Source organism: Leptonotus elevatus, chromosome 15 (assembly GCF_054856555.1).
Source record: "Leptonotus elevatus isolate MCC_2025b chromosome 15, RoL_Lele_1.0, whole genome shotgun sequence".
NCBI classification, from domain to species: domain Eukaryota; kingdom Metazoa; phylum Chordata; class Actinopteri; order Syngnathiformes; family Syngnathidae; genus Leptonotus; species Leptonotus elevatus.
Window position 1 is genome coordinate 980657 of NC_141253.1, and position 16743 is coordinate 997399.

Below are 16743 nucleotides of genomic sequence, written 5' to 3' on the forward strand. Positions count from 1 at the left end.
CACAGGTTTACAGGCTGTTCTGTTTCCGGCACCGCCCGCACGGGCTGTTAGGACTCCAAAGCGAGTGTCACGTGTCTCCCGTGAAACCCGCCCACCTTACACTGCTATTGGTTAGTTCTTTCTCAGGATACGGCTGCGATTGGTTTTTGGCAACGGTGACGTTAGATCAGGTTAGGATAAAAATAGCCCCGCATCGATTCTGTCGTCAGATGTAAGTTCCTGTTAACATTTAATAACGCTAATATCTTGGTTTTTTTCACTCTCTCAATTCAAATATGCCAAACCCCAAAGTTTACTTTGACATCACCATTGGTGACGTCAAGGCGGGCAGGATCGTAATGGAGGTAATTAATTACAATTATTTGCATTTGCTACGTCTTTTATTGATTGTTTGGCGTCGTGTTCGCGTCACGTTACGTGAAAAAAAAGACAAAATATAGCAACTGGAAGAAATAATGGACACATACAGATTACAGAAGCGTTATTAATTGAGAAGAAAAAGGTGACGTCATATGTCCCCAGGGAAGAACACCCGCACGTTAAAAACAACACGTATTGGTTGTTGTAACAAAAAGACTGATGCTATTAATCGTGATGATGAAAATGTGAATGCGTGTTTTGTGTTGCAGCTTTTCGCAGACGTTGTTCCAAAGACTGCTGGTAGGTTGGGGGCGGGGCTAGAAAGTATCTATCTATCTATCTATCTATCTATCTATTTATCACGGCAACACTGCTCATATCTGATTGAAACAAAAAGAACAAACACGTAATGGAAGCAGTGCAGCCCAAAAAAAAAGTGAATCAAAAGTTGGCACTAAATGACTCCAATTTCATGGCACAAGTATTCATGTTTGGGCTTGTCAGAAAAGAAGAAAGGCACAAAATGGCCGCTGTGTTGATGGACGCTTTGATTGGCAGAGAACTTCCGAGCCCTGTGCACGGGCGAGAAAGGTTTCGGCTACAAGAATTGCACCTTTCACCGCATCATTACCGACTTCATGTGCCAGGTACGCGCTCTCGCAGAACCGCAGGCTGCATTTGAAGGTCCGTGAACGAGAGCTGTCAAAAAAGGCTTCCAATTTTAATGTTTGTGAGCCTTCAACTGTGGCCTTCTTCATGTCTTTATTTATCAGGTTGTGTTGTTACTGTCCTTCGACATCACACTTTCCAAGATTGGTTGCATGCCTTCCAACGTGGCCTCCTTTTTTTATGTTTTTTTTTTAAGATCTTCCATGGTCCAAAATGGTTAGCGGGCCTTCAAATCTAGTCTTCTTTTCCTGTTCCTTCACAGCCTTCCATATTACATGATTGGTTGCATGCCTTTTTACGGTTTTCTTACAACCTAGTTATCAAGATGTGCATCCCTATCGTCCTTCAGTACTACTCGTAGTCCGACATTTATTTTGCATGCCTTCAAATGTAGCCTTCTGCTTTCGTGACGCAACGCCGTCGTTTTGCAACGCCGTCTCGTCGGGATGCGGTTGATGCTAACGTTTTGGCGCGCGCGGCGCAGGGCGGCGACTTCACCAAGCACGACGGGACGGGCGGGAAGTCCATCTACGGCGAGAAGTTCGCTGATGAAAACTTCAAGAGGAAGCACGCAGGCCTCGGCACGCTTTCCATGGCCAACGCCGGACCCAACACCAACGGCTCGCAGTTCTTCCTCTGCACGGAGGAGACGCCCTGGTGAGCAATTCCTTTTGTTTTAAGTGTTTGACTTTCTAACCAAGAAATATCAGCAAAAGCTGGCAATTTTTTTGGGGGTGGGCGAGAATGTTTCAATGTCTTGTTGTAATTTTTTTTTGCCTTTTTTTTTTTTAAGTCGGTTGTTTAAATCGGTCGTCCGATTAATCGGTGGCGCCCTGACTTTTGTTCGTCAAAGTAGCACACTTGCATGAAATCCACAATCTCAAATTGTCTTTGCAAGCACTGGCCTCTTCTTTTTTTATACGAAGCCATCACAATCAGTCAACTTTTTCAAATGTGGATCAAAGTTGTACTTTTCCACAATACAATGAAAACATTTGAATTTAGAATTTTTATTAGAAATGGAAGTTTTTCAAGAAAAAAGTCCTGTCTAAAGAAAATAAAAAAAATAGATCTTATATCCATCCATCCATTTTCACTACGCAATTTTTGTTCATTTTTAAATGTGGTGATTTTTTTTGATTGTTCCCCCAAATGAAGACTGATTTTTTTTTTTTATTATTATCATTTCTTATCGTGGCTGTTTGCATGCAGGCTGGACGGGAAGCACGTGGTGTTCGGGGCTGTGTCGGAAGGCATAGAAGTCCTGAAAAAGATGAACGATCAAGGCAGCAAAAAGGGGATCCCCAAAACCAAGGTGTTCATCGCTGAATGCGGCCAGCTCTAGTGGCTCCACAGCGCCCCCTAATGTTGCATTTCCACGCAATAACCCGGCAAATCCTTTTCTCCTCATTCTTGCTAAACTCGGATGTTGTCTCGGGGAATAAAATACATAATTGTTTCTCGTGATAATTTTTTTCAGACTCAATTTATGGATTTTTTTTATTCTTCAGCTCAACAATTTTTGTAACATTTAATATTACTCAGATTTTTTTTTCTAAAAGAAATTTCTTGTTACTTCAAAACTTTTCAAAATTCGTCTTTGTTTGACAAGTAAAATAATATATTTTGTTTTGTGCGGGGGGTAAACAAAAGACTTACATTTCTAATATTTAAGAAATGAACCTAAATAATCGGAATATTGCTTAAAAAATATATACATCAAACCGTAATAATAATTTTATTTTGTATTTTTCCATTGACAAATTTCAACACCCTTGAAAAAATTCTTCCAAAGAATAGGTTTGACAAATAAACATTTTGAGGGACAAAAAAACCTTTAAAAGACTTTAAAATGACAACCCCCCCCCAAAAAAATCGATTTTTCTCACATTCAACAGCAATTTTATATTAAATAAAAATTGTTCACTATAAAAACGTACAAAAGAAAAGTCTAAAAACTAAACGGTAAGGCATCAAAAATGATTTGAAAAAACAATGATGTTTTTCATACAGAAAAAGAAAGTCAAAATCCACTTGAAAGTGACAGCCAATCACAGCACAGAAGCGCACAACACGTTTGACGTCCACAGTTCAAGATGAGCGCGACAACATGATCGCGTAAAGGAGCACAACATTTTCATTTGACAAATATTTTACTCGTGTGAACAAAAAGTCACGTTGGTCCCCGAGTGGCCAGCGAACACAAACATCAATATCTGCACTTGAAAGTCCGGAGCTAATGAGCTAACATGCTAACAGACTTGATCACAATAAATTGAATTTCTTTTCCATTTCAGTACAGACGCTTTAAAACTGGCAGTTTCAAAACAATATAGAAAAAATCCAAAATAATTGAGATCCAACAATATGAAAAAGTACATCCCCAACATTAGCTTTATTATCTTTCCTCTTAAAAACACTTGGTTAGTTCTCGCTAAGCTAGCAGTTAGCATTCCCCATCAAATGTTTTTTCATATTTGTGACGTGCTCACCATAGAAAATGTGTTGTAGCGGGTTAGCTTGCGCGACGCTATGTTGGAGTTCAAGTTCACGTCACGTCGGCGCCAAACGGGACCTTGTGAGTCTTTTGGTGAAGAAAAACGTTCAAATGAGCATTTTGGCTCTATTTGACGCTGATTATACAAATACGGCTCTTTGCTTACATCATGGCTAAGCTAATTAGCTTTGGTGCTACAAATACATATTTAAAAAAAAATGTAAACATGATGCTGGAGCGCAGTCTTGTAGCTATTTTTTGTCGAGCTTATTCAAGAGCGTTAGCGCTCGCTTGTAGTTTTTCGTTAGCGTTAGCGCTAACCTCACTGAGCATTTCGCCGTCTTGTTATTTTCTTCCAGGCAGTTAGTAGCTGATTTCAGTTTTGATGTCGCGCTATGACCAGTGGGCACGTTAGCCGTTAGCAAATGAAGCTTCATGAAGCACTTATGATGTTTTTTGACTCTAGAAGGCAAATTTCCATTCCACTAGCCTTTAACCAAACGCACCATTTAGAGGAGTCACAAAATTTTGCAAGTGCTTCATGAAGCTTCCTTTTTTTGTTCATGTTTACATATTTGTGACGTGTTTTCTTTAGAAAATTGAGAAGAAAAACAGTCAAATGAGCACTTGACTCCATCAACACAGATTTTACAAATACAACTCTTTGTTTTGTTGACATTTTGGCTAAGCTAATTAGCATCTGTGCTGAGACGAAATATCACAGAACGCCACACCAAAAAAAAAAAAGGTTTTATCAACACAATGCCGGAGGTAATTGTGATTTTGTTGTTGTCAAGCTGATTGAAGAGTCGAGCATTAGCTCAGGCTGGTTGTTTTTCCTTAGCATTAGCGGTTAGCGCTAACATGACTGAGGGCTTGGCCGCCCGCCTGTCATCATCCAGGCAGTTCTTAGCTGATTTCACTTTTGGTCAAGTTTGCGCACGTCGTGACGTTAGCTTGTTAGCCGTTAGCATTAGCTGGTGTGCGCGGCGGCCGCGCGGCGACTCTCGCGCAGGATGCCGTCCAGGCCGTTGAGCTGGCGCAGGAATCCTCGGTTGGGCGTGACCCCGCGGTGGTCCTTGACTGTCTTGATGGCCTCCACCAGGGTTAAGTTTTGCCGAATCATCAGGTAGGCCAGAACCAGCGTGGCCGAGCGGCTCAGGCCAACCGCGCAGTGCACCAGAACCTTGCCTGCACGCCACCGCAACAACGGTCAGTCGCGACACGCAACACGCGTGCACGTTTATTGCACAAGCATGCATGAACACGCACACACACTCAAAGGCAGACGGACGCACCTCCTCCGGTGAGCGCTTTGTGTATGAAGTCGGCGGCAGGATAAAAGTTTTTGCTCATGTCGAAGGCGGGCGAGTCGTGCGCCTCGATGCCCAAATACGTCACGTTCATGCCGGCGTAGCAGTCGCCGCTGCTGCCGCCGCGACTTCTGCTCTGCGCGCAGTTGACGATGTGCGTGATTCCCACGCGCGCCAGCTCGCGGCGGTCCGACGCCATGTTTCTGGACACACGCACGACACATTCGCGGTTTTCATCAACGCAAATGCAGACATTTGATGTGACCTTTGAACCTACTTGCAGGCCAGAGAGCAATAGTATCCCGCTTTCGTCAAACTTTTAGACAGGTGTGACGTCACTTCCTGGCCCGCCCCATAACCTCCGGTCTAAGTCCCGCCCCCTATTTTCCGGTCCCGCCCCCTCTACACAAATCTGGGCACATTTCCTATGACGCCAGACTTCCGGTCCCGCCCCCTATGCCCAAATATGAAAGCGGGATACTATTACTCTCTTTCAGGCTAAATGATCAAATATTAGCAGTTTTTCTCATAATGTGAATGTGCAAGTCGCATAATGGCAAAAACTGCTGTACGTTCAAACTTGTTTAAATGCATTTTCAAAAAATGTTTACTCCACATTATGGCAATTCCATATTTCCGTATTCTGTATTTCGCACCCTCATGGATTTAAAGACGGCATTTGCAATGTTAGTCAAAATGTGGCCTTCAGACTCAAGGTTAACATTATTGGAAAGAACATTTTGGACTTAACTTCCGCTTTAAACCTGTTTTTCTCTTAATATAAAGCAGATTACCATTGTTGAAAAAAGTTTTTTTCTGGAAAACCAGTTTTTTTTTTTATGAGATTGAAATTGTGTTTTTTCAGCAAAAGGCAAAGTTGAAGAAAGCGTCAAAGTAAAAAATGTTGCCAAATAACCCCCCCCTAAAATCAAGAACAAATATTTTTGTCACTATTATAACTTTTTCCCATGACTTCCCAAGGCAAAAAAAATTATAAATAGAAATGAGGACAGGCAATAAAATGATACGGGAATATTTTCTTTATCCTCTGCGAAGAACAACTAACAAGGTGCAGTTTTAGTAAGCTGATTTTTTACAATTATTTTATAATTATTATTTTATATTATTATTAGACTATATTTTCTTTACTTTTGTTCTTAAAAAGCTTTAGTTGTTTAATTTTTCAATGTTGTGTTTTCAATTATGAAGTGAAGTACTTCAAATCAAGCTACCTTGCCTTGCACTGCCCCCTAGCGGCGAAGACGTGTTCACCGCAAGCAACAGAAAATGGTTTTCATATAATTTCATCTTCACTAACATATCAGTCAATTATTTATCAATACCTATATAGTTATTATTAGTTAATAATTAACTTTGGTATATATCGGTGGATCTCGGGTATTTTAAAATCAATCAATTTGCAATACAAACGTTTTTTCCCCCCAATAAAATGTTATTTCTTTGGCATAAAATTCATTTCTTTGATGTGAAGGAAAAAATCTATTTTATTTGTATTTAATTGTTTTCCATTTTTCTTGAAAACAACATTTGTCGATAAATCCAACTTTAGTCTTTTTTCCTCATATCTTTTCTGAGTGACGTTAAAAATGCACATTTTCAGCATCCAATGAAAGTGGACAGACTAGATCAGCCAAAATGGGTGTGCGCGTGCGTGGGCGCGCGCGCGCCAACTGACTGGTCTCCGATGTAGAGTCCGGGCCAGACTTGGTCGGCGTGGTTGCAGGCCGTCTTGCCGCTGCTCAGAAGTCGCTCCAGCTCCGACACGCTGACGGGCTGGCGGGAATCTCGGCCGGCAGGTGAGCGCGAGCCGCTGCGCGAGCGCGAGAAGCCGCACATGAAGGCCATCACGCCTGCGCACACGCACACGGCAAAACCTGTCACGCGAGCGTGTGCGTGTTTATATCTGTAAGAAGATGAGCGTCAGTGTGTGTGAACCCATTTTGAAATCCTAACCGTACCTTAAAACCCAATTTTGAAACCCTAATCTTTACACCCTCACAGCTGCCAGGTGAATCATTGTAATCCAACTGTTGGCTCGACAGCGTTGGGTCCGAATGTTGGGTCACTTTCACCCAACATCGGCTTCAAACGTGAGAAAACGATTAGACCGTCTGCTGGGTCTTGCCCCGCCCACGACATTGAAACAAAACGCATTGATTAATTACATGAACCCAACAATAAGTGAGCGTGCGTTCGGGCGTGTGCGCATCCGCTGCCTGTGCACGTACGTGTCGATGTGTGTGCGCCTTCGCATTTGTGCGTGAGTTCGTGACTCGTGCGCGTGCGTCACCTGCATGTGATTGTTGCTTTTCGTTGACGTCGCTTTGTTGGCTCACTCGAACGGATTCGCACCTGCAGAGCGGAAGCCAGACGAGCAAATCCTCATGGCCGCCATCTTATGTTCGTCATCATCTTCATCTTCATCTGGTTGTGGTCAATAAAATCCTCCCGACATCACAACATGGCTTCCGGTCTTCGATCTTCAGCATCACGAGCCTGGAATGACGGCAGGTGACGTCATCGGCTGCTGCTGCGCTTTGCCGCCACCTGCTGTACAGTCAGGAGAACTGAGCAAAAAACGATTTAATCCAATCAAAAAACAGCAAAGATCAAACGAAGAATTACAAAAAGTCTAGCAATATATATATATATATATATATTTTTTTTTTTAAGCAAAATATAAATACGACAAAACAAAAAAAAACTTTAAAAAATTGTGATAAGTAAACCTTTCTAAAAACATTATAAAACTAACCAACTACAATTATGAATATAAAAAAATAAAATGGTATACCACAACCTTGAGCTACAGATATCCTTGGCAAAATGACGTCACAAATGCTTTAAAAAAATAGCAATGAGTCAAAACGTTGCTTATGATATCTACAATTGCTCGTGAAACTTTAAACGTTGCAGTGGCTGCATGCTGTAGAAAAAGCAATATTACCTTTTTAAACAGCACAATGCACCTTTCATTGTACATGAAAAATAATGACGTCATCACATTAATTATAGACGAAATGTTATCTTACCTTTGAAAATGGCCCAATGAGTCAAGAATCACTTGTAGCGTTTTTGAAGATTTTCTTTTCACAGTTTCTTTTTGAAAAACTTGTGGTAATCAAAGGGCCGCTTAAGGCCCAATCCCAATAGACTATATGCCACGGAGGAGGCGGGACTTCCGGGTTTTCACCCATCACTTTTTTTCCGTTTCCGGTTTGCGACAAGCGAGTGTTGGAGCAGTGGCCGGAAGCGCGTGTGGACCTCATTTTCACAAAGATGCCGACCTCCCTAGGTTCTCCCTTACTACAGTCACGCCCCCTCGGCAACACGCGGGAAGCAATGGCGGAAGTAATTGCCACACCAGGAAATAACAAATCGCAGGAGACACGTAAATGTAAGTATGCTCATATTTATTAAATGCCATAGTAATGATAGTAGTTGTATTGAATGTTCTATACTTTGGCAGAAATTGGCACGATTGCGCGTTTTGGTAAACGGTCGCGCCCGTTACGTCACAACCAGCGCGCAGCAGGTAACGACGTAGAGGATTGGATAGAGACAGATTTGTGTCTTTGCCTCCCCAAAGAAGTAGAAGGGAGGGAAGAGATCAACGAGACAAAGGGTGCAGAGGAAAGAGGAAGTCATGCGATTGGGCTTAAGTTTGGTTGGCCCGCAGGTTGCCAGTTGCCCTTTGGGAGAGTCCCATTATAAATCCTCATTCCTAATATGGGTATCGACATCGCCGTCATCCTTCCTTGATAGAAAAGTTGGTTTATTGAACATATCAACAAGTAGCAGAAAATAAGAAAGAAAAACCTTATACAGTCATTAGTCACAGTTTACATGTTGAAAAGGAAGAAGTTGAAAACGTATTCTTTGTATGTTTCGACTTGTTTCATTATTGATACAATAATAGTTGAATATGTTTCAATGAAAGAAAAAAAAAGTATAAAACCTGCTTGTGTATAAAACTGCACGTTGTTAACGTGTGCAGGGCTGGACTGGCCATCTGGCATTCAGGACAGATGCCCGGTGGGCCGATTATTATTTTCCTACGTTTTACCCCAACAGACTGGCCCACAATTTAGAGGGACTCGTCTGGCAATCCAGTTTGAATATAGATCGCAAACTGAAACATCATCAATAAACATCAGTGGCAGGACTACATGTTAAGTCAAAAGGCCGATGTTTTTTTTGTGTGCCAATCCAGCCCTAGCCAGCAGCATATGTACATGGAATTCATAAGCATACACCATAATACATTTATGAATCATATTTTCATACTCACGTTTACATTTTTCATTACACTCATACTGATACATGGAAAACATTTACAACATTTCTGCAATTTTACCAGCTCACGTCTGATTAAAAGTCCTTTTCTCGAACTTTGCTTTTAAACATTTTTTATTAACTCAGCAAGTGACTCGCATCTTTTCAGGCCAGTGACAAAATGAGTCCACAAATTAACACAACTTTGCTTAATATTTGTTCTTGTTTTGATTTTTTTTTTGTACCCCTTGTCATAAATCACTCGCTTGAAAAGTGATGTCACTTTGAACCTATATTTATCTTGGTAAGGAAACTGAGAACCTGACAGCAGGGTCAAAAAAAAAATGTTATGTGTGATCGACTTGGGTTTTTGGTCATCAATTACTGCTCGAGATGAGATTGGAAACGTTGACCGATGATCGCTCTTTTGCCGCAAAGCAATCAGGCAAAAGGTTTCTCGCTCGCGTGTGTTCTTGTGTGTTTCTTGAAATGTCCGTTCTGAGAGAATCTTTTGCCGCACACCGAGCAGGCAAAAGGTTTCTCGCCCGTGTGCGTTCTCATGTGAACCGTTAAGTCTCCCTTCTGAGAGAATCGCTTACCACAAGCTGAGCAGGCGAAAGGTTTCTCGCCCGTGTGTGTCCTCGTGTGTCTGGTTAAGTTTTCCTTGGTTAAGAACCTTTTATCACAACTTAAGCAAGCAAAAGGTTTCTCCCCAGTGTGCGATCTCGTGTGTTTTGCCAAGTTTCCCTTCTGAGAGAATCTTTGACCACACAGTGAGCAAGCAAAAGGTTTCTCGTTAGCATGCGTTCTGATGTGTCTGTTGAAATGTGCATTCTGAGAGAACCTTTTACCGCACAGCGAGCAGGCAAACGGTTTCTCGCCTGTGTGCGTTCTGCTGTGAATTGTTAACTCGCCCTTCTGCGTGAAGCGCTTACCACAAACTGAGCAGGCGAAAGGTTTCTCGCCCGTGTGTGTTCTGGTGTGTTTGGTTAGGTTGTCCTTGGTATGGAAGCTTTTTTCACAATTTGAGCAAGCATAAGGTTTCTCCCCGGTGTGCGTCCTTGCGTGTTTTGTCAAGTTTCCCTTCTGAGAAAATGTTTGACAGCAAACTGAGCAGGTGAAAGGTTTCTCTCCCGTGTGTAACTTCAGGTGCCTTTTCAAGCCGGACTTGTAGCCAAAGGTTTTCCCACACTGAGAACATTTCCAGCGTTTGTCCTCACTGAGACATCTCATATCGCCTTCAGACTCGTCGTCGTCGTCATCCTCATCCTCATCCACGTAAGGAGAGCATGAGGTGACGTCGTCGCTGTCTGAGAGCGGCGCTATGAGTCCGTCCGTTGCTGGACTTTCTGCTGTTGCGCGCGGACTTACGCTGCTGCTGCTGCTGCTGCTGCTACTCGGAGGCTCCGCCCACCCGCCCGCCTCACTTGGACCTTCATCTTCACTCTTCAGAGGGACAGCAATGATTTCCTCCTGCTCTTCCTCTTTAACGTGTGGCAGCTCTTCTTTGTACCCTCTGAATGGAGGGTGTTCGGGCTCCTCTTCGTCATCGTTGCAGGGGAAATCTTCTTCCGCCACTTCCTCTTTGACCGGAGGAAACGTCTGCCAAAGACCAGGACCGAGAGCGTCACTGACGTCTTTAAGACAAAAGAAGACAAAAGCGTGATTTGGTCATGTCAATTCACATGTTGCAAATTTACTGTCACTTATTATTGTTTACACGTCAGGTTTGTTGTAATTGAACCCCTTCAGACCTGCATTTTTTTTTGTTGGGCATTTTTATTTTATTTTTTTGCTGATTTGGACTCTTTTCCCACATAACAACAGCATGGATTTTCTTTTTTGAGGTTATCTGGTGTTTTCATTTGTTATAGTGTACGCCAGGATAATATGGCTGTAACGTGTTGTCAACTTACCGAGCTTATATATGTAACATTTTTAACATGAACGTCATGTAAATTAACGTGTGATTGCGATTGGTTAGCTAGGATGCAATCATGGATCAGAAGTGTTGACATCATCCAAATGATGCAGCAAAAGTGTCATGTCCGCTGCAATCATCTATGAGTCCCAAGGGGTTAAGGTTATTAACTTATTACAATTAAAATGTCATAAGGCTAATTATGTTTACTGGCCAGATCGAATGACTGCATTAGTTTCATGCAGGCAAAAACAAATTCAACTCAACTTTTTTTTTTTTACATAACATTTTATGAATCGCCGTAGCGATAACGAAGTGCTGCACATAATAAGCAATAAACAATCAAATGAATAAAAACAAACGACAAGGCAGAATCTCAAGCGGTTTAAAGTGATATAGACATGAGACGAAATCACCCTAAAAACATTTTTGAAGAGTACAAATAGCATGTGGAATGAGTCTTCGTCGGAAATGGGAGTCATTGATTCAAACCAGTGACGAAAATATTAAACTTTCTCATGACGTGTAGAGAAATAGAGATGTATTTTGTTCCTGTGTGACCCAACCCAGGATGACTTGTATCTCTCATCTCCCTATTTACTGAAATAAAAAAAAGAAGTCGCAAATAAGCATGAAAACGAGAATCATTTGGTAAACAAGAGAACAAACTTGCGGTGCGTGGTGGCTCCTCGCTGTGGTCTTTTGCCCCGCAAAGTTCCTCCTCGTACGCTGCTGTCGTGCTTGCACACATTTTCACACTTGATCTCTGCTCAGCGATCCCCAAGTCGACTCTTTGTTAGCGGCTAGCCACCGAAGCTAAGCCGAGAAGCTCCGACGTGTACCCAGGCCACGTTTGGGCTTCGCTTGCTAAAGTTGCGTCGAGGCTTCGGTGCGTTCAAGAAGTTCAAACTGACCAAATGAATTTCGCCAAGGTTCGCCGAAGTGCTTGTAGTAAAGGAAAACAAGGAAAACGTCCACGGCTGCAAGTAAATATCTGCGACGGACAATGAATGTACGGCAAGTCCACATAGACAAACGTCACCAAGCGCGATGCTACGGTGGCCTTGAAGTGTAAAACACAAATCGTTTATTAAGGTTTAAACGGTATTAATAATTCAACAAATAACTTAAGGTTTCACTGGCTGTGATCTGTATAATCCAGTACACGTCACACGACATGAAGGAAGAACAATGCCGTTACTTGACATTCGTCTTTAGTTAAGGAGCAATACCAAATGTGCCCACAAGATAGCGCCCTGCCAGATTTGAAGGCCAGCGGACCGTTGGCGAATCAAAAAAACGCATTGTTTTTTATTTTTTGAATGTCAAAATTAGTTTTTGGCAATATACATATTTTTCCTTATATATATTTAATTTCTTGTATTTATTTTTTGTATCGACTTTTTCTTGTATTCATACTTTTGAAAAAACAACAACCTGTCATGTATTTATTTTTCTAAGGAACCCAAACTTTTATTTATTTTATTTAATAGATTAAGTAACCAAAACTCCGTTTTAGAAAAAATACTACCAACTTAACTATGTCTAGTCGGTGCAACATATTCTGCCTTTATGAGTAAATTGTTCTAATAATTTAGGATTTAAAGGAAGCATAATAAACTTTGGGTACCGTATATGCACAATTTAAAAGCATAAAGAAAGTTGTCGCTAATTCATTAATTTGATGATAAAGTATTGTTTAGAGCGGGACAATTTGAAAATTAGCGTATGTGCCTGAACCTGAAGCACTTAATTTTCACTGTATTTTTATCATGTACAATAATTTTGGGTATTTTTCATTCAAGGTTTTTGTTTTGTTCTGTAAATTAAGTTGATCTTAATGAGTTTTTAGGTTGCATTTGTTAGTTTTAATTTTTTCAAAATGCTTTGCTTTGGTGTTTATTAGCTTCAGTAGGCCGATTGTTTTGTTGTTTATATACAGAATGGACGCATGTGTGTGCCAAAAGCTCATCATACATTGCCTCATTGAGCCAAATGACTTGATTCTCCGAGTAACGATGCATCAGAAATCGATAAGTAAACTGCTTAAAATTTGCATCGATGTAAAAAAAAAAAAAGCACCGATTAACAACGCCATGTTAACTGTTTTTTTTTTTTTGATCGTTTCTAGCCGAACCCTTTTGGCGAACGGACACGTTTTGCGGATATCCGGTATTGTTTGGCTGGTCTTTGTAGACGACAGTAAAAACTTGTTTAGATCTTTGTAAGAAATCACTTTAATGCTTCAAGTTTAATGAGTGGCTCCTTGTTTACTTACCGAGGCAATTTATCGTCTGGCCGCTGTATCAGATTATTTACACCCGCGGTGAAATACGCGTCGCTGATGTAGTGTCTTAGTAGTCCAGTAGAGGGCCACGTTACATTTGTTGAACAGACATCTGGTCTTTATTTCATTTGGATTCGAATCGTCTCAAACAAGCACAGCAATAAAAACATAACAATGGAAAGATAAAAGCACAAGTTAGCCTCCTTTCCACAATTTAAAATCAGAATTCATAAAATCATATACATTATATTAGATATATGGATTTCAATACATTTTAGAAGATTAAAGAAGTTTTAGGACAAACCTTCCAGACAAGGAAAACAGTAAAATAATCAACACGAATCCTCAACAAAGCTTTTAGAGCTTCATTCTTCATACTAACTGTTTTCGCTGCACAAAGCTGAGAACGTGTTGCGAGGGCAAAATATTAACCTTAACATCAAAACACTGATAACAAGACAAGAATGTAGTTAAACAGTCAAAATTAAGAGTTCATTTTCAAGTTCATAAAAAAAAAAATATATAGTTACAAAAAGTTAATGTTTGCAACAAGGACAAAATGTAGATGTTCAAATCGAATCAGGCTTGAGTGAATCGTGACATCCCAAATATTGAAGCGCCAGCCCGAAGTCCCGTGTAAAGAAACGGACGAAGCCCGCTCAGGTGAGAGGAAAACGCGACATTTACGAGGCGGCGAAAGGTCTCTCGCCGCTGTGTATTTTGGTGTGCACTGTCAAATGTCCCTTATTAAAGAAAGTGTTGCCACAAATGGAGCATGCGTAAGATTTCCTACCAGTGTGCGTTTTTGTGTGGTTTTCCAAATTGCACTTGCGAGCAAATTTGCGCCCACAAACCAAGCAGGTAAAAGGTCTCTCGCCAGTGTGACAAATTGCATGCATTTGCAAATTTCCTTTGTTGACAAAACTTTTACCACAAATTGTGCACGTGTAAAGTTTCTCGCCAGTGTGCGTTACTGAGTGGTCTCTCAAATATTTGCTCGTAGTGAAACTTTTACCACAAACCGTACATAGATAAGGTGTCCAGCAAGCGTGTGTCCTCATATGGCGTTTTAAATCGTCCTCGCCGGAGAATTGTTGATCACAATATGAGCAGACAAAAGATCCAACGTGTGTTCTGGCGTGTGTGTCCAATTTCCCCTTTGCGTAGAATCTTTTACCGCAAATTGGGCAATCAAAAAGTTTCTCCCCGGTGTGCGATCTGGTGTGCATCGTTAAGTTTCCCTTCTGAGCGAATGCTTTATCGCAAATTGCACAAGCGAAGGGTTTCTCTCCGGTGTGCGTTCTCGTGTGTGTTTTCAAGACTGCCCTCTGAGCGAAGACTTTGCCGCAAAATGTGCATGAATACGGTCTCTCCCCGGTGTGTATTCTCGCGTGAATTGTTAAGTTTCCCTTCACACAAAATCTCTTCCCACAAACCGAACATGCAAAAGGTTTCTCTCCGGTGTGCGTTCTCCCGTGCATCTTTAAGACGGCCTTCTGCGAGTAGCGTTTGCCGCAAACCGAGCACGCGAAAGGCTTCTCGCCAGTGTGCGTTCTTGTGTGTATTTTTAAGACGGCGTTCTGCGTGTAGCTTTTACCGCAAACGGCGCACGCGTAACGTTTCTCGCCGGCGAGCACCGCCCGATGCTTTTTCAAACGAGACCTGGAACCGACAGTTTTCCCATACCGAGAACATTTCCAGCGTTTGCCGTCGGTGTGACGTGCCCTATGACCTTCAGACTTTTCTTCATCATCATCGTCATCATCGTCATCATTCTGCGACATCGCACCGTCACTGTCTGATAGCGGCGCCAAGAGTCCGTCCGCTGGAGATCGTCCGTCACCTTCCGTTGCCGCGGTCGGGCTTGAGCGGCTGCTCGAAGGCTGCGGCCCTCCGCAGGCCTCACTCGGACCTTCATCTTCACTCTTGAGAGGGACACCAGCGAATGGAGACTTGGTGATGTCCTCCTCTTGCTCTTCCTCCTTTATGCGAGGAGATTTCTCTTCCTCTTCTTTCACCTGAACAGACTCCTGCTCCTCCTTAACAGGAAGGGGCAGTGCCTCCTGCTGGCCAGGACCAGGACACTTCTCACTGACGTCTGAAGGACACATAGAGTCAAATAATAATAATAATAATCACGTTGTGACTCAGATGTTGCATATAGTGAAGTAGGACTGCATGATACTGGAAAAGTAGCAACAAATAGAGAAGAATTGCACAATTGCAAATTTTACAAAATGGCTCCCACGGGCAACAAATGCAAAAACTGGTGACGTAAGCAAAAAAAACACTGTTTCAAACATTAGAGCTCATTCAAAGAAACGGCTGTCATGTTTGGATACAGAAACCCCAAATTACCCAGAAATCATATCTTGACACTCGAATTGTGTTGTTGTTGTTGTTGTTGGCGGCGCATTTGGGATTAGGAGGTGAATCGTATTCTACAATCTCGAGATACGAATCGGCTGTTGCACAACCAGCGTTTATCGAGTGTCTTTCACTTTCTTCGCCTTCGTGGTGGCAAATATGCAACTGTAATATTTGACGTGAATTGAAGTCTGAAATAATAGTAGCAGCATTTGGCAAGCAAGTAAGAGACGGCAGGATTTGAACAAACCTGCGACGAGTGCTGGTTTCTCGTCTTTTGCTCCACAAAGTTCTTCCTGGTGCTTGGCCGTCGCGTTAGTGCACATTTTCACACGACAATCGCAAGACTTGATCGCTACTAAGCGATCGCAAACGCGTCTCTTTGTTAGCTAGCTAGCTAGCCAAACCAAGCTATACTGATCTAAGCTAAGATAAGCTAAACCGAGCTAACATAAAATAACCTAAGATAAAGTAAGGCGAGAAGCTCCGACCAAGAAGACTTAACGAATGACGTATTGCTTGCTAAAGTAGTGATGGTTGTCCAAACGTCGAGGATTCGGTTTCACTAAAGTTGCGTGAAGCGCTAGCCTAGCAAGAGCGTGGAGTGTTTGGCAGAAGAAGAAAAAAAACGCGCACTCAACAACTGCAGCGGACAATGTCGCAGCAGCACCCCCCACACGCACACACACACACACACACACACACACACACACACATACACACATACACACACAACTCGAACAAACTTAGCTGAACGAAAATAACTTTTTGTAATGTGCACTGTTTTTCCAGTGTAATACATTAGTATGCCACGTAAAACAAATTCTGCAATAATGGAAAACAGAAAATACATTACACAACATACTATGCACAATATGCATATACACAATATGGAGTACAAAAGTTAAAACAAACAAGAAAACACAACAAAACAAAATAACTCTGTGGGGGAAAAAAGACCTAAAAATTCGACAAAGGAGTTTCTGAATCCAATTATTTCGCGGGATGGGAATATTGAAATGCATCGATTTTT

General features: G+C 41.9%; 4 protein-coding genes across 6 annotated transcripts; 1 reads left to right on the forward strand and 3 right to left on the reverse strand.

Annotated features, from left to right (window-relative positions):
- Nucleotides 1-174: 174 nt before the first annotated feature.
- ppiab (peptidylprolyl isomerase Ab (cyclophilin A)) lies at nt 175-2499 on the forward strand. Its single transcript, XM_086096093.1, has 5 exons — nt 175-344; nt 630-660; nt 919-1007; nt 1514-1686; nt 2242-2499. The coding sequence occupies exons 1-5, from the start codon at nt 276-278 to the stop codon at nt 2372-2374; spliced, it is 495 nt and encodes a 164-aa protein (XP_085952219.1). The 5' UTR covers nt 175-275; the 3' UTR covers nt 2375-2499.
- A 1518-nt stretch (nt 2500-4017) lies between these two features.
- Nucleotides 4018-7407, reverse strand: dusp26 (dual specificity phosphatase 26). 3 transcript variants are annotated; one of them, XM_086096087.1, is made up of 4 exons: nt 7213-7407; nt 6536-6710; nt 4825-5042; nt 4018-4717 (listed from the first exon to the last, which is right to left on the reverse strand). In XM_086096087.1, the coding sequence occupies exons 1-4, from the start codon at nt 7253-7255 to the stop codon at nt 4500-4502; spliced, it is 654 nt and encodes a 217-aa protein (XP_085952213.1). In that variant the 5' UTR covers nt 7256-7407; the 3' UTR covers nt 4018-4499. The 3 variants fall into 3 exon arrangements, with proteins under 3 accessions (XP_085952213.1, XP_085952215.1, XP_085952214.1); XM_086096089.1 differs by having other exon boundaries at nt 6536-6763; nt 7151-7403; XM_086096088.1 differs by having other exon boundaries at nt 7151-7390.
- An 871-nt stretch (nt 7408-8278) lies between these two features.
- On the reverse strand, nt 8279-12270 carry LOC147161424 (uncharacterized). The gene is made up of 2 exons (XM_086096076.1): nt 11726-12270; nt 8279-10772 (listed from the first exon to the last, which is right to left on the reverse strand). The coding sequence occupies exons 1-2, from the start codon at nt 11805-11807 to the stop codon at nt 9577-9579; spliced, it is 1278 nt and encodes a 425-aa protein (XP_085952202.1). The 5' UTR covers nt 11808-12270; the 3' UTR covers nt 8279-9576.
- A 1333-nt stretch (nt 12271-13603) lies between these two features.
- LOC147161425 (uncharacterized) lies at nt 13604-16388 on the reverse strand. The gene is made up of 2 exons (XM_086096072.1): nt 15961-16388; nt 13604-15441 (listed from the first exon to the last, which is right to left on the reverse strand). Exons 1-2 carry the CDS (start codon nt 16034-16036, stop codon nt 14027-14029), a joined length of 1491 nt encoding a protein of 496 aa, XP_085952198.1. The 5' UTR covers nt 16037-16388; the 3' UTR covers nt 13604-14026.
- Between the last annotated feature and the right edge of the window lie 355 nt (nt 16389-16743).